The following is a 24,957-nucleotide window of genomic DNA, read 5'->3' on the forward strand; positions in this document are numbered from 1 at the left end:
GTCTGCTTCCAATTTTGGGTCCCCACCCCCTCTCGTAATAACCATCAGGAGCGCTCCAGAAACCCCTCAAAACAAACAAACAAAACTAGAATAGACAGACAGAGAACAACAAGGAAAACTTAGAAACAGACAGGAAACGGTCAGTGGGGACACACTTATAACTCACTGGGTGGGACACAAAGATTAGTTACTCCTAACTGGGGTATGGAAGATTTCTCTGCACACCCCTCCTAAACATGCTCACCTAAACTGCTGACATATATCCTGTTATAATTATAGAGTTAGACCACCTGAAAAACAGCCAGGTTCAGTGAAAACATGCTTCAATGCTATAAACTGCTAAATACTAAAATTAAAACATGAGACAGCTGAACAGCAATCTAAGCTATTTTAAGGCGTATAGAACACGGTTGAATATAAACCAAAATTGAAATGTCTATGAAGAAGTCACAGGTTGTGGTTGAGAACCTGCATTTTCCTATTAACATATTGGTTAATCAATACCATGTCAATTAATGCCACAATGTTGTAAATGGTTGGAAATATTATGTTGGGGCTTTTAATTGATTGGGATGATACTCAGCCGGCTCTACCTTCAGACCAGAGATGGTCTCACCAAGAAACCATTGAACTTACCAGGACAATAAGATGCTGGACTTTATGCTTGGTAAATACCTCCAATGAAAGAATGTCAACTGAATTTGAACTATGGAAAGGCAACAAGGTGGAGCAATCGCCGTGGGGGGAGGGTGTGGGGAGGGGCAGGGGGAATTCCAGTGCATAAAAAATGTATCACATGATGCAATGTAATTAATTAAAAAAAATGAAATGCAATAAAAAAATAACCTTGAAAAAAAAACCAAACAGAAATGGGGAGCAAGAGCAGCTGTGAGCAAAAGCACCGAGAAAAGGAACTTTGGAAATCTGAGCCTTCAAGGGAAAGACTTGGCTCCTCTCACGGCAACGAGTTTTTCCAAAGGGCTGGAATGGAAGGCTGTTAAGAGACAGCGCTGCCACATAAAACAGAGGCTGGGACATGCTCATTGTATTTGCTGTTTGTCTGGATGCTTACATGCTAAACCTGGCAGGTCGAGTTAGGAGTGTTGGAAATCAGAGGGAGACAGAGGAAAAATGCTTACAACAGAATTTTACATCTAGGATTAAAAATACATATTTCAGGTTATTAGGCTGGATATAAAAACATGCCTTTTGCCTCTTAAATATTCGGTTTCTTTTAAATACAAACTCTCATAAAATTAATAAAACTCAAAAAAGTACTAAGCCCTATTTGCTTGTTTGGCTTGAGGACACAGTGAGGAGAGAAGATGCGCAGCTAGAAGTTCTATGTGCAACTGAAGTCTAAACTGAAGATTATACTATAGACATTATCAGTTCCTGCTAAAAATTGAGCCATAGAGATGTAGAAGTTTTATTTAATCAAGTGTAAAACAACTGTAATCTATGACCAATCTAGAAAACTGAAGATTTAAAAGAAATTACTTTTGGTTTTCAAGGTGTTATGTACAGTAAATAAGTGATAAAATACTAACATATTCTTTCACCACCTATAAAACACAACTCAGAATGGATCAAAGAACTAAAGATAAAAGCCGAAATTAGAAAACTACAAGAAAACATAAGGGAAACAACACTTCAAGTTGTCAGTATAGACAATGACTCTTTAAAATAAGATCCCCAAAATACAGAAAATCAAAAATATACAAAGTTACATCAGACTTAGAAGCTTTTGCATGGCAAAGAAACAGCCTGCAGAATGGAACAGAATATCTGCAAATTATGCATCTGATAGGAGATTCATGCATGAAACTTCAAAAGTTCAATTGGAAAAAATGCCATAGGTATGTGCAAAAGGAAGACAGTACAAATGGTGAGCAAGTATATGGAAAAAAAAGAAAATCAGCTCAACATCACAAATCCTCAGCAAAATACAAACCTCCTATAGGTTGTGCACTGGCAGGGAGTTGGAGTCAGCAGTTAGAACCAGCAGCTGAGCTCACGCACTCCTGATGCAGGACGAGAGCATCCTAATCTCTAGGCCAGCTGCCTCCTCCAGCAACTAAAAACCCTTCCAAAATTTTTTAAAAGAGTAATAAGCACTGCTGTGATAGTCCTTTCTATGTATAATAATTATGGCTGAAACAATCTATTTCCTTACATTAACTGAGTGCTGCTACAAAATGCACTTTGCTGATTCTTTTTGGCTCAGCAATAACACCACATTAAGGAAAGGTAAAAACCAACTTTAAGTGTGAAGAAAGGACACCACCTGGTCCTCTACTTTGTATGTCACACAAGTCAAAAAGCAAACACTAATAAAAATCAATTAATTACTGAGAAATGATAAAGCTGCATCCAATAATTCATTCAATTGGACATAAACATTCGATACTATCTTCAAAGGCATAATAAAGAATGCATCTAGAAATAAAATACATGATGTTCAATAAAATATTCAAAGCCTCAAGACAAAACAGTTCTTTGTTGACATAGCTATTCCTTATAGCAGGCAGTCTTACAAATGAGATTTATCTTTTACACTCTTTCAGAAAAAAGTGGAAAAGGTAACAATCCCTTTTGCGTGTTTTATGACCATGACAATCATATTTACAACTAAATCCACAATATTAAATGTAAACTATGCAACACGAAAACTGCACCAAGCTTTTGCGTATTGTTTTACCTGGAACCAAACTCTCATTGTAAATCCATGGAGGCATTCTGGGCTGAACAGGGTCCTGCGAGGGGAAGACTCCCACACCTGCAAAACAGGGAGCATCACTGAACACACGGAGAAGACGTGCAAGCACTACCTCACTTCACTTCCACAGAAGAGCATTGGCTGGAGATGCTTAAAAAAGTCACCAATACAACCACGACATTCCATTTCTTAACAACTCCTGTACGTTCTATCACGAAGAATAAATTAAAGGAAATCCAAGTATGTATCAATAGTTTGAATCACACAAGACTTGCATCATGTAACTTAGGAACAGAAGGAAAAACCAAAATGGCTTTTAAAAAGCCATCCCATATAAAAAGTTTAATTGCCTCAACTCTGCTTGCAGTTTAAAATAATGCTTCTTTGCAAGTCTGACACTGTCTTTACTGAGTCATGTATACACTGCTGCCTTAGATGCAAAGGAATTGAAGTTTTCAAATACAGTAAAGTATCTTCTAAAAGTGCCACACTCTAACTCATCTCTGCAGAGTGTGTTAATAAAATTTGGATCTTTCAGGCAGCAGTATTTATGGTTTATTTTAGAAAAAGCAAACCTCTATTTTCATTGGTGACTTTTCCATTTACCATTTAACTTTTCAACCTTTATGGGAGAACAGAAAGAGAAGGGAGTGCTTTTGTAAGACAAAAGGTAAAGAAACCTGTAATTAGGAATAATTCTTATTAAGAAACTGGTTATCAAAATCTTATTTTTGAAAAGAAAGTAGTGTCTTGAGAGAATTCAGAGCAAAACTGCAGAGGTTAACTGGAAAAAGGAATGCATTAAACATATTTTAAGCATAGTTTCAATTAGCAAAATCAAGCAGCATTTGCAAGATTAATGTTTAAGGTGTTAGCATTCGAGCAACATTCGGTTAAACAAATTTTTTTGTTGAATGTTTCATGAGCTCACCACTCTCTTCAATGGACAGGTTTTGGTCTGAAGACTTTTCTGCCTCTGCAGTGGTGGTACCACTTAAACATCCATCTATGGCAACCCCGTTACTGGCCGTTAAACTGGGATGGTTCTTACTGGAACCCTGGACTAGGGCTTTGTGCCCCATTTCAGAAGTATTTAAGTTAATCTGTTTCTGCCCAGATGTACTTATATCACAAGACACTAGGAGCTTCTCCTCCAAAGAAGGCCCTAAACAAACAGCACGAAGGGTTATTTGTATAGAATTGCATATTTCTCATCTTGTAAATCATTCATTTCCAATCCCATATTCTAGAGGGAAGGCTCTGCCATCATGTGAAATAATGCAGTCACTACACACTTGAGAAGTTTAAAGTAAACTTGATAATCTCTGGTGGTCCTCAAGCATCCTCTGAAATGGCAGGCAGACTACTGGAAGGAGTACCACCTTGCAGGCAGGTACAAACACTGGCTACTTGGCAGACCTCAGGGCTCTCTCCATGTCTGCCGAATCAGACAGTGTCAACTATGCACATCTGCCAACGCCCACCCAGCACTGCTCAAGTCTGTATGTCTGTATGTCTCGACATACAGGGTTGAGCTAACAGAACTGTTTAAAGACTTATCAAAACAACAACAACAACAACAAAAAACCAAAAACAAAACAAACTGGTGCTAAATGAACAGCCTGGACTCTGTCACCAAACCTGACCACTTCAGCATTTCAGCCTTTAAAACACCATATTAGTGATTATTCCTAATCAAGAGAGTCATCTTTTTTTTAGAAACCAGTATGTTTTCCAAGTAATGAGATGGTTTAAATTGCTTCTAATTTAGGAGCAAAGTTTCTGGCATGTATAGACGCTGGTGAATTTCAATAACACTGTTAGATTCGTGCAGAAGTTTCTTTACCAACATTATTACATTATTTATTCGACTTACACAACAGAGAAATTTCCCTCGACTATTTCATGAATATTTTCATTAACAATGCTAAGAGTTACCTGCTCTCTGTACACTGTGTGAGGCTGAAGCAGTGGAGGAGTAAGGAATTTGCCCAGGGACACCATGTAAGGCAAATGACACTGGCATCTGACCCGCAGGGACAGGCTGTGTACCAGCCTTCTGGGCATGCAACTGGCCAAGTGGGGTAGTAGGATGGAAAGACTGAAAGGGCTGGGCCGTGGCACAAGGCCCATGGGTGGGAACTTCAACAGGCCCCTGCATAAAGTCACTGAATTCTTCTTCATCAAGAAAGGCAGGTGATGGGGAGACAGTTTTAGTAGAATGAGATGATGTGGGACAATCTGCAAAATGGAAAATGGTAATGAAACACACAGAAATGAAAATCAACAGACAACAGAGAAACCGAGATGCAGTACAATTCCAAAAGAATTCCAAAAGAGAACACTGAAATGTGAATAGTGGAAGTGAACAACACTTGCCAAAAACCCCCGGATGCCCACATATAATTTTGTATCTTTTGAAAGAGGTTCTAAAGCTACTTTGTACTTGCTACAAAAACGAAACAAAAAGTAAAACAGTTTCCTTTTATAAAGTTGGCAATATTTTTTATCTTAACTAATAATTAATAATTTCTATCAAAGTATTATTTTTTAAATCCAAATGGATATTCTATCAAAACATAAAACCTACTTATCAGTGATCTTCAGAAAGTTCAGAGAGAGGTATCATAAAAAAAAGCACACAGGTACTTCAAGACTTTTCTACACCAAAATAAATGTATTGTTTATTTTTTCCACAGACTTTCTGAAGTTCCTCGTTTACCCAATGTCACTAGGACACCCTCAGAAGGCTCTAGGAGTCTGTTTTTGCCTTTTATTGTCCTTACTATCACACATTTTGATGTTCAAATTTAATTATTAAGAAATTCAGTGGGGCCAGCACTGTGGCATAGCATGTGGATTCATTATCTGCTACTCAGGGGTCAGGAAGAGTTAAGTTGTGGCGGTTCCACATCTCATCCAATTTCTGCTAACACACCTGGGAAAGCCGCAGAGGCTGGCCCAACTCCGGGGAATCCTGCACTCATATAGGAGATCAGAGAAGAAACCAATGGCTTCAGATCTGCTCATTACTGGCCATTCTGGCCATTTGAGCGGTGAACTAGCAGATGGAAGATCTTTCAGTTTCTCCTCTCAGTAAATCCGCTTTTCCAATAAAAATAATCTTTGTGAAAAATATATTAAGACAGTGTATGGGGTAAAAGGTGAAAAGACTAGAAAAGGTTTTAGAAGATTTTTATTGGGCCTAGCACTGTAGCCTAGTGGCTAAAATCCTCGCCTTGCATGAGCTGGGATCTCATATGGGCACTGGTTCTTATCCTGGCTGCTCTACCTCCCTTCCAGCTCCCTGCTTGTGGCCTAGGAAAGCAGTACAGGACAGCCCAAAGCCTTGGCAACTACATCCGTGTGGGTGACCTGGAGGAAGCTACTACCTCCTGGCTTTGGATCAGCTCAACTTGGGTTGTTGTGGCAACTTGGGGAGTGAACCAGCAGATGGAAGATTTTTCTCTCTGTAAATCTGACTTTGCAATAAAATAAATAAATAAATTTAACGACCACTCCTCTCTGCCTTCTCCTTTCCTGAGTTCTGTACCGGGCCCAGCTGAGTATTAACTGCAAATGTCTATTTCTTAATTACTTTTTTTTTAAAAGAGACTTATTTTTACTGCCAAGTCAGCTCTACAGAGAGGAGGAGAGAGGAAGATCTTCCATCCAATGATTCACTCCCCAGATGACCGCAATGACTGGTGCTGCGCTGATCCGAAGCCAGGAGCCAGGAACTTCCTCCAGGTCTCCCACATGGGTGCAGGGTCCCAAGGCTTTTGGGTTGTCCTCAACTGGTTTCCCAGGCCACAAGCAGGGAGTTGAATGGGAAACGGGGCTGCCGGGATTAGAACCGGCACCCATATAGGATCCTGGTGTGTGTAAGGTGAGGACTTCAGCCGCTAGGCCACTGTGCCTGGTCCTATTGTAACATTTAATTCTCTTCCGACAGCACCCAAGAGAGACACTAGAGAGGTGGGAGTGCATCCTAGCCATTTAGAAGCCTGTGTCACATACCGGGGTACATGAATTTGACAACTTGCTGCGAATGTGAACCCTAGGTGGTGGCAGTGATGCCTCAAGTGACTGGGTTCCTGTCACCCATGTGGGAGACCTACATTGAGCTTTAGCTTTCCAGTTTTGGCCACTGTGGGTACTGGCCCACAAAGTGAACCAACAGATGAAAATTCTCTGTGTTGTCTTACTGTCTACATCTGTGTGTTTCTCTGTTTCTCAGGTAAAGGAAGCAAACAACAACAGAAAGGCACTGTAATACAAACATTCAGGATAAAATTGAACAACAGAACATTTCCAAGCAGAAGACAGCACTTTCTTGGTTGGCCAAACAATTTGTGACAACTATTCACTTGTTAGTAGTCTTTTGTTTTTAAAGTCAATATTAAAAGGTGAGAATATCAAAATTTTAAAAGGGATATAGTAAGAGTTGTATAAACAAGATTCATTTTAACTACTAAATGCTCAAAAGAACAAAACATAACCACTCTACCCTGTTCTTAGAAGGCACTTTTGGCTTACCTGATAATATATTTAAAAAATTAAAATTTCATGAGAAGTATTATTAAAATTATGAATTCTTAAATGGGGCATTTAAAAATTTAAGTTTAATCAGCTCAAAAAGGTAAAATTTTAAAGCAACAAGAATATAATGACTCTTATTACATCTGCTGAGTGACCGGATTTTACTAACGTTAACATGCACATCGATATACAAAAGGTCCACAAGTTGTCAGACACTGTAGATAGTCAACAGGGAGGTTTTCTCCTCCAGAATCATTTCCACACCCTAGTCTTAAGTCACTGTGTATCTTAAAATACACAAATCTGTACTTAGTTTGGAGGAAGAGATTAGCACACACCTAATGGTCACTTCAATACAGGCAGTATAAATCACCTTCCAAGAATGAAAACCGCAATGCCTCTTAACATGAAAACTACCTGGTTTCTTGGGGTGCGACGCTGGAGTAGGGTGCATCTTAGCATCTCTGGAAAACCCATCTAAATTCCCTTTTATGGCTTCCAACGCATCATCTCTACTCTTCTCTCCTGTCTAAGAGATAACAAATATATTTATAGCTCTTTACTTACCTATCAGTTTGTTCTAAATCCACCCAACTTGAAAGCACACATATTACTCTACTTCCAATATTTTTACCACATCCTTTTGAATGTGAATTCTCCAAGTCTTCAGTAAGTGTATGAAGCCAGCATAAAACAAAAACCCACAGAAAATAAAAATCTTAAAAGGCCCATTTATAAAAACTTTAATACAAAGTTGTTAGGTTACATGTGTCCTGAGAGGGTCCTAAGAGCAGCCCATTTCCTATCATCACCTTTAGGATTACTGCTTCCCAAGAAAATAACAACAAATACTGCTGTGGAAACAAACAAAAAAAGCGGGTGCCAAGAGAATGACAACTGATGTCTTATTCCCATCAGCAGCAGAGCACCTTTACAGTAAATAACAAATCCTCACTTTAGGATCTAGCTAAGGCAACACGAAACTAACTGATCACAACCTCAACTCAGCCTGGAGGCTCAGGGGCAACACCCACAGTGAGGGAACAGAGGGAAACCCAGGGTGCGGGTTTTGGGTCAGGGCGAGGCGGCAGGAACACATTACCTTGGGCTTCACACTACTCAGCAGTCTGAGCTTTTGCTTCTGTTCTTCAAACTGGCGTCTTTTTCGTTCTTCCTCTAAGAGTTTTTGCTGCTGTTCAAATCGCTTTCTGAAGGAAAAATGAGTTAGTGAAGAACTAGCTTCAGGAATTATCAACTGTGCTACATTCTGATCTCTACTAATAGTTTAGTCAACATCATTTTGTATTTCTCAAAGTATAAACTCCACTGCTAATTGTATCTAACGTTGTTTAACCACTCTGTTTCCTCCTTGCCATAGTAACTCCAAAATATCTAAAGTGGTCTTAAAAATAAACTATTAACTTAGATAGGTGAATCTGTCTTTAATTTGCAAAAAAAGAATCTTTCTTTTTTTTAAAGATTTATTTATTTTTCTTGGAAAGGCAGACATAGAGTAGGACAGACAGAAAGATCCATCTGCTAGTTTACTCTGCAAGTGGCTGCGATGGCCGGAGCTGAGCCAATCTGGAGCAAGGAGTCTCTTTTGGGTCTCCCATGTGGGTGCAGGGTCCCAAGGTTTTGGGCCGTCTTCAAATGCTCTCCCAGGCCACAAGCAGAGAGCTGGATGGGAAATGGAGCAGCTGGGACATGAACCAGTGCCCATATGGAATCCCAGGTGGGTAAGGCGAGGACTAACTACTAGTTTATTGCACTGGACTCTCCCCAAAAATCTTAAAATTTTTAAAAATTTATTTGGAAGTCAGTGTAATAGATATAAAGGGAAGGAGAGAGACATATTCCATCCACTGCTTCACTCCCCAGATGCACACAGTGGATGGTGTGGGGCCAGATCAACCCCAGCAGGTATCTCACTTGGGTGGCAGGGATCTAATTACTGGAATGTGGGCTTTGCATTCCTGTATCAGCAGGAGGGTAGATAGGAAATAGAGCCTGAACTCCAACTCACACTCTGACACGCGGTGCGGGTGCCCCAAGTAGCATCCTAGGATAATGCCCACCCCAGGAAACTTAAGCATATCACAATAATCACAAAAACCAAGGAGACAGATGAAGTCTATCTATAAACACTCTTTGCACTGCATATAAAAAACCTGGTTGAGAAGGACTATCACACAGGAGAAGAGCAATGCCCTGGGAACCAGGGAGTCTGTATCTGTGGAACCTACACTGACAAGTCTTCTGACATCTCTATAACCAGACTTTCTCCAGATGTAAAAACTGAACTAAGGATTTCCAAAACCCTTTCTGGCTTGAAATTTCTAATGATAAGAGGTATTTTAAAGAGCTTAAAAGGCAACTTGACTGTGTTGATTTCAAATCTGCAGAGAACATTTGACAGTATCTTGATAAACAGTCATGACTATATAGATCCTGGAGGTCTCTTACTGCTGCTCTTCAGCAAACTGCTTCTGCATGTCCGGAGTGTACTGCGGGCCTGGAGGACGCATGCCCAGGAATGGCGCTTGGCCCAGGTAAGGCATTCCTGCTGCTGGCATTGGTCCCATGGGTATTCCTGCCTAGAGGAAATAGACAAAGGCTTAACAAAAAACCCACAGTGTTTTCTTATACTATCACAAAGCAAAACATGATTTTCTAAGTTATTTCTTAGCATAATAATAAACAACATAAACACATTCTCATAAAAGACTCAAAGAACAGAGGATAAAAAATGGTTAAAAAAAATCCTTAATATACTGCCTCTTCAAGTTCTTCAGGCTCTTGGGGTGACCACTGTTAACCGGAAAAAGTAGGGCTGCGGGTGTGTCCACAAGATCTTTCAGGCTATACATGTACGGACGAACATGCACATAAGTAACTTTCACAGAGCTCACCAGTCTACATACTCTTAAGAGGTACTGTACCTTTGTACTGCCAGCAATAGGATGGCATGCAGCAATCATTCCACAACACAAATGAACATCATTTTTTTTTATTGGAAAGTCGGATATACAGAGAGGAGGAGAGACAGAGAGAAAGATCTTCCGTCCGATGATTCACTCCCCAAGTGACCACAACAGCCGGTGCTATGCCGATCCAAAGCCAGAATCCAGGAACCTCTTCCAGGTCTCCCATGTGGGTGCAGAGTCCTAAGGCTTTGGGCCGCTCTCCCAGGCCGCAAGCAGGGAGCTGGATGGGAAGTGGAGCTGCCGGGATTAGAACTGGCGCCCACATGGGATCCCGGCGCGTTCAAGGCGAGGACTTTAGCTGCTAGGCCACGCCGCCGGGCCCAAATGAACTTCATTTTTCAATATGTGTAAGACAGTGGTTGTTTTGATGTTCATTATCAGAGGTCTGATATCCAAACGTATAGAAAACTCATTAAAAAATGACATAAAATTTACTAATGAGTGCAAAAATAACAGTATAACATAAGTTACTCAAAATCAATACTAAAAATGGTAATGAAAAAATGGCTAATTTTCAGAGGGAAAGCTGTTTCACCGCTCATCCCCTTCCCTGAAAAGTTCCCTGCCTGACCCTCACTAAAATCTAGCCATTCTTGGAGACCCTGTCTTTGCAGGAGAATATCCCTCTTTGCTGCTTCTAGACCTTTTCTTCTTTAAAAACTCTGAGTTAAAGGGACTTCAGAAAGTCCATAAAAAGGTAGAACTGGCAAGCGTGAGAACTGAGACTGGGAGCAGATAAGGCTGGGCAGGGCTATAACACCTGTGGGCCTGCATGAGAATTGGGTTGGGGGAGAGCCAGGCTGGGCTAACTGTATTCACTGGTGCAGACATGAGCCAGAGTACCACACCGCTGGGTGCTGGAGCAGTTGGGAGGCTGGGCGTGGCTTCTCCACTTGTCTCTCCCATTTACCCAGATACAGGAGAAAGAAAAAGAAAATTCGGCAACAATGATCTCACCCACTTTCCTATATCCTTTGATCCTTCCCACTCTGTAAACATCATCAAAAATAAAATTTATACACACACACACACACACACACACACACACACAATTTATCTTGGTGCAAAACACCCAGCTGTCATGTTTTTATGTACTACGGATTTCCACAAACTATTGGTAAGTATCCTCATGTTTGTTAATTTTTTGCTGTAAGTCTTTTGCATATGCCACCCTCCTACCTTGTTCATGACCTTTACAGATCTCCAACTTCCTCAACCCTTCAAACGAAGACCTCGGAGTTTGTCCACTCTATCACTACGCTGCTCTTGGTGACATCAACAATCCACGAGGATGGCTCCTCCAACACTGGCTCCTTCCAGGTGTTTGATTTCCTCACCACAGTCAAGCCCATACCTTTCCAGCTTCCCCTTCCTGATCATACCATGAATCACCAATCTTTCTGTCTCATATCTCTAAAACCTCACCTCTCAAAGACAAAAAATATTTTAAGCATCCCAACACCTGACCACCACCATCCCCTACTTGGTGAGTGCCCACCACTGCTAAAGATAACTAACACATGGAAATCCGAATGGAAGGTTTTTTATCTTTGTTTAAAAGATTTTATTTATCTGAAAGTCAGAGTTACACAGAAAGAGAGAGAGTGTGAATCCCTAAATGGCCTCAATGGCCAGGGCTGATCCAAGCTGAAACCAGGATTCTGGAGCTTAAAGCAGTCAATTTAAAGCTGAACTTATTACTAAATCATGATACTGATAATGTTCCATGGGTTCTTCAAGGTCAACATCAGCAAACAATCTCTTCCAGTGTTTCATTAATAAATGTCACACTGTGGCTGGCATGGTAGCACAGCCTGCCAAGCTGCTGCTTGTGATGCCTGCAACAGGCATCAGAGTCCGGTCTGAGTCCCATTTGCTCTGCTTCTGACCCAGCTTTCTACTAATGTGCTTCGGATGGCAATGGAAGACGACCCAGTACTTGGGTCTCTGTCACCCACATGAGAGATCACGATGGAGTTTCTGGTTCCTGGCTTTGGTTTGGGGAATCAATAGATGGGAGATCTCTCTACTCCTTTCCTCCCTCCCTCCCTGTTTTTCTGCCTTTTAAATAATTCAGTAAATCTAGAAAGTAAAGACCAACTGGCACAGTCAGCTGGTTGCTTGCACAGAGTATGGGAAGTCAACTTAACACTGCTTTGTCCTCCAATTTCAACTATTAACCACTAAGCCAGTCCTGATTTTATTTCCTAATTGGTTCTCAGAAACCTCCATCGCCCTATCCATCTGCTAGCACCCTAATTGAAGCCAACATGTCACTCTATTGCATAACCCTCTTAATGATCCTACCCACATCCATGCTTGCTCTCTCTCTCAGCTATCTGCAGCTGTTCTCCCATCAGCAGTCAGAAGGGATCACTGTGAAATACAGTTCTGTACACGTCATTCCACTGCTGCAAACCGTTCAATAGCTCCTTCACGTGCTTAAAAGTCAGTGTGCAGCACTTACGCAAACCTCCTTGTTCAAATCCTAACTTGCAATGCTCTGTGAGCATCCTCACTGAGTTTATTTCCTCACCAGCAGAACAGAGACAACAGCTCTTTAAACAGCTGTATGGACAGGCCAACAGAACGGATGGCAACTGTTCCTACTCACGGAGCTTCCTAACAATGCCACTGTTCTTTCGTGAGCACAAAAGTGCTTCTAACAATGGTAGGTCATGGCACCAGGCCCAGGATGTCACTCTAAAATTCTTCAAGCCAGGAGTCAAAGAATTTGCCATCTTTTCCCTAATAAATGACTTCTCTTGTTTATCTCTCACATACATATTGTTTTACCGGAAGCTATTACTACTAACTGCTTTTCTTTTTTCGCCCAATCCTCTCGGTATGTAACACAGCACAACAGCCAGGAGGGTCAACAACCAATGCAAGAAACAAGTACCTGCATGGCGATGGAGCCTTGGGACATCTGAGAGCTGTAGCTCATTCCCATCATGCCTTGCATGTTCGACTGCATGACGGACACCATGGGAAATCCTTGTTGCTGCACTGGCATCAGACCTGCTGGAAGACAAAAGGCATCCAGGTTGATTTAAAAACCCTTGTCACTTGGGAGGTGGCACAGCACGGGTTTCAGAATGAGGCAAACTTGAATAGGAATTTCAACTTGACTTTTTACTCAGCTTCATGGCAAGTTACAAAACTCTGTAAAATCAAAGTAGGTCCCATCAACACACATTTTAACACATATTTTAAAAACAGTACAACCTAAGTGTGGTACCTGGTCTTCAACATGGCCCCTGTGAGCTTTGCCTTCTAGTATTCCTAAATTTGTGTCATTCTCTTGTACAATGAACACAGCTGACCAGCTTGACCTGTAGCGTGATCCAAGTTAGGGTACTGTGAAAATGTCAGTCCATAACTGTTGATACTGCTTCATTTCGAGAGGCAAAATGAGAGGGAGAGAGACACAGAACATGCTCCCATCCGCTGGTTTCCTCCCCAAATGCCCACACAGCTGAGGTTGAGCCAGAGGGCTGAAGCCAGGAACTCAGTCCAAGTCTCCCTTATGGCGACAAGAATCCAACTCTTTCAGTTATCCCTGCTGATTTCCATTAGCAAGAAGTTAGAAGCTAGAGCTGCAGATTAAACCCAAGCACTCTCATTTGGGACACAGATACTTAACCAAATGCCTGTCTCGGATTCCATGGTTTATAAGACACGGAAATGGGGGCACGCATTATGGTGTAGTGGGTAAAGCTGTCACCTGTGACACTGGCATCTCATATAAGCACTGGTCTGTGTCCCAGCAGCTTCATTTCCAATCCAGTTCCCTACTAAATGCCTGAGAAAAGCAATGGAAGATGGCTCAAGTGCTTGGGCTCTTGAACCCACATGGGAGACCCAGATAAAGCTCCTGGCCTTGTGACCATTCAGGGAATTAACCAGTAGATAGAAGTTTTCTCTTCCACTCTCCCTCCTTGCCTGTATCTCCTGTTTAATTAACTTCTACAAAATTAAATTATAAGGGGGAAAAAAGTCACAGCAGTTTCCTCATTCCTCCCTGAAGCACCTGACTAGGTCAAAGTATGGCGTGCCATGAGAGAGCTCATGCGGTTGCATGGAAAATGCAACGTGGTAAGGAACAAAGCACCTGCCAAAAGCAGTATGGACATTCTTTCCATGTGAGTGAGTTATCTTGGATAGACATCTGTCTGCTCCACCAACCTTCAGACACCCTGGCTGGCACCTTTACTGCACTCTTCTGAAAGGGCTGGAGCCAGACCATGCAAGACTACTCCCAGACTCCTCTTGTTTAACTGTACTCTGTGTCTGGGTTGCTTCTCCATAAAACTGTATGCTTCAAGAAGTAACATTCTCCTTCCCTTTCTTTGTGATAAATGTTATATTAAGCATTTATGTAAACAGCCATCACCAAAACAACAAAATCCAGTAATGCAGTGAAGCAAACTATTGTGCAAAGTATGACCCAGGACAGTATCTCCCAAACTTGCCCAATGAAGTACTTCCAAAAGCAGAAGATAATGAATACACGTCCCTTGGGAGATTCAGTAAGCACTAAAACCCTACTAAGCTAGGCACAGTTCTACATACTTGTAAATAATGGTAAACAAATCTGAAACCAAAGTCTTAATCCAAAACCAAAAGAGAATGGGCAAACGCTACCAGAGAAACTTGCATGGTCTAAGCACACGTTTCATCCTGCCTTTGCACCTTACCACATCTTACCTCCCTACAGGTTCTACCACAGGGAACTGTAACAGCATGTCACATAGCATGTTTACCTTGTGGCTTTGTGTTCTCTCTACATTACTATATAGCTTAGCTTTAGATGCAGACATCCACCTTTGTACCTGATGGTCAGTCATTTGCTCATTTAAGAGCTTTGAGGACCTTCTCCATGCCAGGCCTAGGGACTCAGCAGTGAGCACAATCTTTGCCCTCACAGAACTTGTAATCGAAGGAGAAAGATAATTAAAAAGAATATGTCAGGTGGTGGTAAGAGAGGAGGTCAAAAATACACAGGGAAAGGCAGAGGTGGGGAAAGCAGAGAATCCTGTTATATAGAGAACAGTAAGAGAAGTGTTCACCAACAGGACGGTATGTGAGCGACGACCTCAAGGAAATGAAGGCAAACCATGCCAGGTGTGTGTGAAGAACACCCCAGACGAACAAACACTGAATGTGAAGAGCCTGAGGTGCCTTGGAGAAGGAATGGGCTTAAACACAGTGGTGGTAAAATTTTCTCTTCTTTCTTTGCATCTAATGTTTCACTTTCTTCCATTATTTTTAATTTGAAATGAATAACACAGGTATTTGATACAAGATTTAAAGACATACAGAGGTACACAGTGAAAAATAAGTCTGCTTCTTTCCCTACCTCCCACCATCTTTGGGCTGTCCCTGATGATATGCTTCTGGCAATAAACCAGGCATAATTTTTTTGTTAAAGATTTATTTTATTTTTATTACAAAGTCAGATATACTGAGAGAAGGAGAGACAGAGAGGAAGTGGAGCTGCCGGGATCAGAACCAGCGGCCATATGGGATCAAGGCAAGGACCTTAGCCACTAGGCCATGCTGCCGAGCCCCAAACCAGGCATAATTTAAAAGTTTCAAGTAATCAAAAAGATCCAAAAGACTATTCGAGCATACTCAATTAAAAAAAAAGAAGAAAAGAGAAGAAATCTCCAAAACAATTCCAAATGCTGCAAAAAAAAAAAAAAAAAAAAAAAAACCAACACAAACTTCCGACAGACTTTTGGGATCTCTTGCCCGGTTTCTTGGCTCTACACATGAATTCTTATGTGAAAATGAATACAAATACAATACAATGGGTCCGGCACGGTGGCCTAACGGCTGAAGTCCTTGCCTTGCACGCGCCGTGATCCCATATGGGCACTGGGTCTGTCTCAGTGGCCCCACTTCCCATCCAGCTCCCTGCTTGTGGCCTGGGAAAACAAACAAGGACAGCCCAAAGCCTTGAGATTCTGGCTGCGCGAGACCCAGAAGAAGCTCCTAGCTCTTGGCTTTGGATCAGCTCAGCTCCAACTGTTGCGGCCACTTGGGAATTAATCAGTGGATTGAAGATCTTTGAAGATCTTCCTCTCTCTCTCTCTCTCTCTCCTCCTTTCTGTATATCTGACTTGGTAATAAAAGTAAATAAACCTTTTTTTAAAATGCAATAAAACTATCCATGATAATGAACACAACACTCTGAATTACTTTCTTTTTTTTTTTTTTTTTGCATTTTGTTGAATTACTTTCTAAAGAACAGAAAGATCCCAAACCATTTGATCTAAATCTGGGACACATCTAATTACAGGTAGCTTCAATAATGCATAAATGTGAACACAACAAAAGAATACAACCGATCCTTGGAAAAAGTTACCCTGAAATTCAACTCCACCATGGATTAAAAGTAGACAAAGTGAGGATGAGCACCTGAGCACCTGCTACCGAGTGCCTCTCACCCTTCATCTCTCCCACTGACCTCCGAGTTTCCATTTCCCTAGAAAAGCTGCCATAATTCCCCACTGCTGGCTTGGTGAGAAGCCCCGGTTTTTGGAAGCAATGTGCGTGCATGGGGAACCTCAGAGAGGGAGAAATGAGAAGAAAAAGCCACATTTCTCCTTCACCTTTGTGTCCCAAAAGCACACGTCAAGAAAACACTCCTCCCTCCTGGTTCCTTGAAGACAAGCCAGAATTGACGCTAGCGAATCTTCATCTAAAACCAAGAGAGATGGTGTAACCCTGCATGCCAGACAGACCCTGCAGGAACACACAACTGAGAAACGCTTAAAAATGAAATCAGAGTGTGTGAGTGCAGAAGGCCATACTATATACACAGAAAACAGTGCAAGGCAGAATAACCATCACTCAACCTACAGTCCAGCAGCAACTGCTCAGCAGCAGAAGAGGCCCTTGCCCTCTAGCAGCGACAATCTAGGACCAGACCAGACAGGAGGAGAGAAACAGTCACCATGAGTAGTCCAGCTCATGTCATCTTAACCACTGTTATTTCACAGCATTGTCTTCAAAGTCTCCAATCGAGGACAAATAAGAATCTGTCAACAGAGTTTATGTAAGTTTGGGAGAAATGAGGACTAATCCTGACTAGTCTCCAAATGTCACGTCATGGGAAGTAGTAACTGTCAAATATGTTTAAAACTGTAGGACAGGGCCCGGCAGCGTGGCCTAGCGGCTAAAGTCCTCGCCTTGAATGTGCCGGGATCCCATATGAGCGCCGGTTCTAATCCCGGCAGCTCCACTTCCCATCCAGGTCCCTGCTTGTGGCATGCGAAAGCAGTCGAGGACGGCCCAAAGCATTGGGACCCTGCACCCTTGTGGGAGACCCGAAGAGGTTCCAGGTTCCCTGCTTTGGATCGGCGCGCACCAGCCATTGCGGCTCACTTGGGGAATGATCATCGGACGGAAGATCTTCCTCTCTGTCTCTCCTCCTCTCTGTATATCTGACTTTGTAATAAAATAAATAAATCTTTAAAAAAAAACCAAAAAAACCTGTAGGACAATTTCCTCTATTTGGCAAAAACAGAGCTTAATTTCTGCTCACCCAATTATCCCCACCCCCGAGTTCAGAAACAGTGAAAAACCTAAGTCCAGAACTTACACTTTTTAACATACCTTGTGGGGGTCTTATTCCACTTGCAACAGGAAACATGAAACTGAAAACAGAAGAAAAATGTATGACCACCTTTTTATGTACAAAAACTTCAAACGTCATTTTTTTAACAGAATGAAAGAACCATAGGGACAGGGCCCTGGTTTTGTTCTGCAGTGCAACAATGAACTGCCCAACATCAACACAGAGGGAGCATGCCTGGGGGCAGGCCCGCCAGCACGTCAGTGCAGAGGGGGATTTCTAAAATAAAAGACAAGAGAGCCTGAAATTATTTCTGGCTCTGTCTTATCTCCCTGGATTCCAGTTTCCCCACCCATCACATCAGAGCTGGGTTAAAAGGATTCTAACCGCTTGCAACCTGGGAGACACAGATGTAGGCAAGTAACTACAGAAGAAGTGTGCAAATTGTCATTAGCGAGGTCCAAAATATTAATAGATTAGGCAATGATTATTTCTTGGGCTGTTGTATCTGTGGAAGTTTGGTGGGGGCAAATCAGAGCTGAACCTTGATGAAGGCACCTGAGAGATGCATACACGTCCAGAAAAATTATTCAAGGTTGAATATAAGGGGTAAGAAAAGCAAGCAGAATCTTGAGGGCCTTTAAATGTTTAATTTTATTTTGAATTTTATATAAAGTTGGCACAGCTTTTCAAAATTGTGGTTTGTGGCAGTGGCAGCAAAAATAAAACTGTTACCCTTGTCATGTGTAAGTGTATCATTTACGTGCATTTACAATTCTATGTAAGAATCACCACTATCTATCTTCAGAACTTTTCATCTTCCCAAGTCAAACTCCGCACCCATCACACAACAGCGCCCCGTGATCCCCTCCACCCAGCTCCAGGAAGCCACTGCTTCGTGTCTCTGTGAATTGGCCGATTCTATGAACCTCATTCAATACTCATCTCCCCTCGCTGGCTTACTTTCCTCGGGGGCAGCATTCTCAAGATCCATCTATGTTATAGCCGGTGTCAGAATCTCCTGTTTTCTTTCAGGTCTGAGTATCAGCCACTGTACGTACATAGCACAGGTTGTCTCACAGGTTCTCTTTGCTTCTGTTATTTGATGGCCAGACAGAGGGATCACTCATCCACTGATTTGTTTCCCAAAGGCCAGGGCCAGGAGATGGGGACTCAATCTGTGTCCCATTGGGTAGGTGGCAGGGACCCAGCCACTGATGACAGCTGTTACTGCCATTACATTCCTCCAGGGTGTGCACTGGCAGGAAGCTGGAACTGGACACAGAACTAGGACTCCAACCCAGGCACTCTAATGTAATGCATGGGCATCTCAAGCAGTACCTTAACCACCAAGCAAAACATTCATTTCCCTTTAAAAAAAAAGATGCAACTTTGAGAAGCACAGTGACAAAAAGCCCACCTCCACTGGCTCACTTCCCAGAGGCTTAGGCTTGACAAGGCCGGAGCCAGGAGCCTGGAGTTCTCTCTGCGTCACTCCCTGTGGACGGCAGATGGCAGGGACCCAGGTATCTGTTGACTTCCACAGTGCCTACCAGAAGGAAGCTGGCTTGAAAACAGTAGGGGCTCAAATCCAAGTCCTCCAGTATTGTAAAGTGGCATTGTTGCTGTGGCACTCCCACCAGCAGCCCATGAAGTTTCCAAATTCTTCACTCTTTCCAACACTTGATGTTACTTTTAAAATATTTGTATTGCAAAGTCAGATATACAGAGAGGAGAGACAGAGAGAAAGATCTTCTGTCTGATGATTCACTCCCCAAGTGACTACAACGGCCGGTGCTGTGCCGATCCAAAGCCAGGACCCAGGAGCCTGTTCCAGGTTTCCCATGCAGGTGCAGGGTCCCAAGGCCCTGGGTAGTTCTCGACTGCTTTCCCAGGCCACAAGCAGGGAGCTGGATGGGAAGCAGGGCCGCTGGGATTAGAACTGACATCCATATGGGATCCCAGCACATTCAAGGTAAGGACTTTAGCCATTAGGCTACTGCGCTGGGCCCGATGTTACTTTTTTTTAATGAGAGCCACTCTAATGAGCATGAAGTGGCATCTCATTTTAGTTTAGATTCACATTTCCATAATCAGAGTTTTTTTTAATTTTTTAAAAAAATTTTCATTCTACTAAGGATATTTTCTGATTTTTATGCAATTTCTTCTTAGATATGCTGGTTATTTAAAGATTTATTTATTTTTATTGAAAAGGCGTATATATAGAGAGAAGAGACAGAGAGGAAGATCTTCTGTGCGATGATTCACTCCCCAAGTGACCGCAATGGCTGGAGTTGAGCCAATCTGAAGTCAGAAGCCAGGGGCTCTTCTAGGTCTCCCAAATGGATGCAGGGTCCCAAGGCCTTGGGTCATCTTCGACTGCTTTCCCAGGTCACAAGCAGGGAGCTGGATGGGAAGCAGGGCCGCCAGGATTAGAACCGGTGACCATATGGGATCCCAGCACATGCAAGGCGAGGACGCTAACCACTACGCTATCGTGCCAGGCCCAGAGGTTTTTAAGAAGGGAACTTGCAAGACCTGAATTTGCTTTAGGGTGTTAATTTGGTAGAGGTATATAGTAGAGATGAAGCCATAGGATCTAATTAAGAAACACAATGATGCTACTAACAGATGAAAAGAGTCATAACTAGATACTGGGATGTACAAGAAATGGGGAAGCACAGATTTACATATATGTAATATACACATAAAATATATATTACATATACAGTGATTTTAAAACAATATTTATTGGAAAGACAGGGTTACAGAAAGGGAGGGAGGGACAGAGACCCAAAGAATCTTGCATACACCTGCTGGTTCACTCACTGAGTGGCTGCAGTAACCGGGGCTGGGTCTTGCTGAAGCTAGACGTTTAAAACCCCATCTGGATCTCCCACACTGCTGCAGCCGCCCAAGCACACAGGTCATTCTCCATTGCTTTCCCTGACAATTCAGCAGACAGCTGGATTGGAAGGAGGGTAGTTGGGATTCAAGCTGGTGCTCTTTATGGGGATTCTGGCAAAGCAGGTGGCGGCTTAACCCATAACGTGTTTAACAGATGAGGCTGGGCCAGGCTAAAGCCAGCAAGCCAGGAGCTTTATCGAGGTCTCCCTCGTGGGTGATAGGAGTCTATTCACTTAAGCCATCACCCACGGCCTCTGAGGACATGCATTAGAAGCTGGAAGCAGGAGGAGAGCAGAAACCTGAACTCAGACATTCTGAGTCAGCAGGCATCCCAAGCAATGCCTATATGACTGCACCCAACGCCTGCCGGGCAGATACTTAAAAGGGAGGAATCCATAGGACATGGCAGCGGCCAGGACGGGCAAAGTGAAAGGGCACAAAGAGCGGATGCCATGACCGGAAGCCTGAGCACCTCTAAGGATGGAAACGCTGTTCATGGCAAGCAGGAACCCAGCACCAAGAGGGACAGGAGAGAGACGGCAGGGGCATGTCTTCAGCAGGTGGAAAAGTAACTCCAGCAAGGACCAAGACCTGGATGAATCCAGCCAGGATCATTTACGTAAATGCAAAACAGCAGCAACAGAGGATGCAACATTTGAGGGGGCGTGCAGACCGCTAAGGATCACCTTGGGGAGTCTTCACAGTGAAAAAGCTTAATGCCTGTGCTAACACTTTTCACAATCAACCTCAAGGACTAAGCTTACTAGTATAGTTTAGCAGCTCAAAACAACCCCCCAAAACCTGGAAACTTGAATTATCTTTTCTTTATTCCTACTTTGCCATAAGGTTAGCCATGAAACTCCATGTAATTCCCTTTTGTTTAGCCTCCTGCAAAATGGACAAACAAGTGAAAACGAGTCGAGTTCCAACTAACAATAGATGTGTGGATGTGTAAAACAGACTCTGAAAACCCAAGAAAAAATTAAGAACACTACTGGGGCCCGGTGCAGTGGCCTAGCAGCTAGGGTCCTCCCCTTGAACGCTCCAAGATCCCATATGGATGTCAGTTCTAATCCCAGCAGCCCCGCTTCCCATCCAGTTCCCTGCTTGTGGCCTGGGAAAGCAGTCGAGAACTGCCCAGGGCCTTGGGACCCTGCACCTGCATGGGAAACCTGGAGGAGGTTCCAGGCTCCTGGCTTTGGATCGGCACAGCACCGGCCGTTGTAGTCACTTGGGGAGTGAATCATCAGACAGAAGATCTTTCTCTCTGTCTCTCCTTCTCTCTGTATATCTGACTTTGCCATAAAAATAAATAAAATCTTAAAAAAAAAATACTACTGGCCTGAGTTACCCTATTACACATTCAGCAACTCAAAACTGCTTTGTTGGGGCTGAAAACAGAACCAACCAGCAATTGCAACCACCAGCTGATCTGGGCGATGGACTGTGCCGGGTCCTGTACTTGCTAGTACATACTAGAAACTGGTCTGGGAACACCTCAGACAAAGTTTCTTTGGGGATCTCCCCAATCAAACTGCAGGACTCAGAACCCTAACCAAGAAAAGACGGAGGACAGAACAAGTCAATCAACCACCTCAGCTATATGTTGGCAGCGAAATACCGGGCAAATGGAGACTCTATGATGGACTATGTCAATCAGTGGATTCTTCAACGACCTCATCGTGCTTAGAGTGGCGAGATTGGCAGCAACTCATAACTGGTGAACTATCAAAACCACTTGAGCAAGTATCTCAGCATGCCCCACATCTGGGACTTGGGGTGGGTGGGAAACTGGGTGGGCCTTCTCCCTCAATATCCCCCTTTACCTCAGATACATGAAGGAAACAATATGGAAATAATAGTCTTACCCACTTCCCTATAGCCTTTGAACCTTTTTACCCACATTAACTATGTAAAGATTGTCAAAATAAATTTAAAAATGGATTAAAAAAAACTGCTTTGTGACCCAGATAGCACTCATATGATTCTCTGAAATGTTTATTAGACAACTCACATTAACTATGCTTACGATGGGTTTGAAAAGCAGCAAAAGTTTCACCAAAAAACTGGGCAGCCAGAGGACCAATAGTTTGATTTCAAGTCATTGACATCACATATGACAAATGTCACATTTTGACAGCTGGTATGTGAATTTCACATGTCATAGCCCATCTCACTCACCCTTCCTCTTCACTTTGCTATAATTTTGTTATGAGCCTTGCCTCCCGGGCCTGAGCACTCCCAGAGCCGTCCACCTCCAGCCCTGGTCTCCAATGCATGCAGCCAAGCTGAGCTGCATCTTTCCAGATGATCCCAATTCAGTAACTCCACACAGCTGCAGTTCAACGACTTAAGGATCCCCCCCCATGCACTGAATTACCTTAGTCTAACATAAAGACCCTCTTCAGTTCAGGCCTGACTTAGTGCCACAGGCCACCTGGCACTACAGGAGTGCTGACCCTGCCGGCCTTCCCACTCCCAACACAATCTCTTGGCCCTTTCCTCTTTCTGATAGGCCCAGCGTACATGCCAATTCTTTATTTTTCAACTCAGCTAGAACCCACAACTATCTACTGGAAGTTTCCTTGAATGCAAGAATGTGTTAGGGAAATAGGAGAAAAAAAAAAATCAATGAGTTCACACCCGTTAGTACCCAGAAGGATGCGGCTCCCTTCGCACCACGCAGCTCTGTATATTTTCCTAGGAGGTGGGCCGCATCTGCGTGGCTTTTGAATTCACAGCAGCACCAGAAAATGATGCCTTTCACAAGCACACACTTATGGCCTCCCTTTTTTTCTGCCTTCCAGGATTTGAAAAGAAAATAAACTGCTCATTGCTTAGGAAAATTTTGCCCCTTATAAAGGACTCCTCTTTATTCTAAAGCAGTTCATCCAGGATATTGATCAGATAGAAGCAAGCAAAGTTTGGAAATGACATTACTTTTTGCTGAGACTCAGGCTGAGGATGTCATGTGCTAGGTACAGTGCATCCACTGTCCGCCTCAAAAACTTAGCAGGTGTTTTTCTTTTTCCTAAAACACATACAGGCTACCATCTTGGATTCCTTTAACTGTTTAACCACTGCTACCTAAAATCCCCAATAATCTTCATTGAGCATACAGTTTCTTAGCTTTGAAAATGTCAAATGTATCTAACATATTTACTCTGCATTTTTTTTTCAAATCAAGGATCAGTTGAACCAATTTTCCACATACTCTCCAATGTGTTAGAATGCAGATGCTAGTACACTCAGAGAAGCAACGATCTTAAACCAAGCATTCCAGTTTTTACAGAAAACCTGCCATGAACCAGTGACATTAAAACAAAGCCAAAGGAACAATCCACTCAAGTGAGGCACTCCTAGCCAAGGGAAAAAAACCAACAGTAATTTTTAGTAAATGAAAATATGGGCTTAGATTAACAAATTCGTTTAGGGCTGTATTTTTCCAGGTCTTGCTGCTACTATGAACTACATCAAGTTAATCAAATTGATCAAATTAATGTCTCTCAGGAACACTTCAGAAACTGCCAGCATACCCAGGCAAGAAACAAAGAGTACAGTATTTTTTCCTCCAGGTAGAAGCTGATTCCAAGCACCCACGAAAAACTATACTAAACAGTAAACCAAAGAGTTTTAAATCTCAAGCCAAACACGTACGAGGCAACGAAACTCAGGGTGGCACGCAGGTGGGAATGCTTCTAGCATCCGGGAGCAGCTGCCAGGGTGACCACCTTGAAGACCTGACCCTCTTAGCACCCCTGACTCCAAAACCAAACCGTGGTCAAAAGAAATATCCTCCTTTTCCAAAGATAATTTAGGATACTTCATATTTAGGAAAAAAAAAAAGCTGACTTTGCCTCTAAATGAGCACTCCATCTGTGTCACTACAGAAGCGAGGTGAGAACTTGCTAGAATATTTCCTTCACCTAATGATAAACTTCCTCTCGCTCAAGGCTCTGGGTGTAAGAACCACTGGCAGTTTCTAGTTGAAGTAACACAGGGGGCAAGTTTGAGAAGTCCAACTCCGGAAGCTTTGTTCTCATCGCTTCCTAACTGCCAACAACGGAGACCTTAAGCACCTTTTTAGAAAGGAGACCCGCAAGCCTTCTAAGGAAACAGCCCTAGCGCTAGGCAATTAATTCAAAGGCCTCCAGGTTTTCCTGCTGTCTGTTTAAACAAAGAAAAATAATAATGATAAAGGGGACGGGCCAGGACAC

General features: G+C 42.7%; 1 protein-coding gene across 17 annotated transcripts in view; it reads right to left on the reverse strand.

Moving 5' to 3' along the window:
* SYNRG (synergin gamma) overlaps positions 1-24,957 on the reverse strand; it is a 72,169-nt gene that overhangs the window by 46,556 nt on the left and 656 nt on the right. For 5 of the 17 annotated variants that reach the window (XM_058675522.1, XM_058675523.1, XM_058675514.1 and 2 more), the window contains exons 2-9: positions 17,875-17,915; positions 13,151-13,272; positions 9,728-9,858; positions 8,364-8,469; positions 7,679-7,790; positions 4,658-4,960; positions 3,651-3,884; positions 2,702-2,779 (exon numbers count right to left, since the gene is read on the reverse strand). In XM_058675522.1, coding sequence (XP_058531505.1) covers positions 2,702-2,779; positions 3,651-3,884; positions 4,658-4,960; positions 7,679-7,790; positions 8,364-8,469; positions 9,728-9,858; positions 13,151-13,272; positions 17,875-17,915 — 1,127 coding nt within the window. The remainder of the gene's footprint in view (positions 1-2,701; positions 2,780-3,650; positions 3,885-4,657; positions 4,961-7,678; positions 7,791-8,363; positions 8,470-9,727; positions 9,859-13,150; positions 13,273-17,874; positions 17,916-24,957) is intronic. The other 12 variants (XM_058675529.1, XM_004590945.4, XM_004590943.4 and 9 more) reach the window with 6 other exon arrangements.

This window comes from Ochotona princeps, chromosome 17 (genome assembly GCF_030435755.1).
Source record: "Ochotona princeps isolate mOchPri1 chromosome 17, mOchPri1.hap1, whole genome shotgun sequence".
NCBI classification, from domain to species: Eukaryota; Metazoa; Chordata; class Mammalia; order Lagomorpha; family Ochotonidae; genus Ochotona; species Ochotona princeps.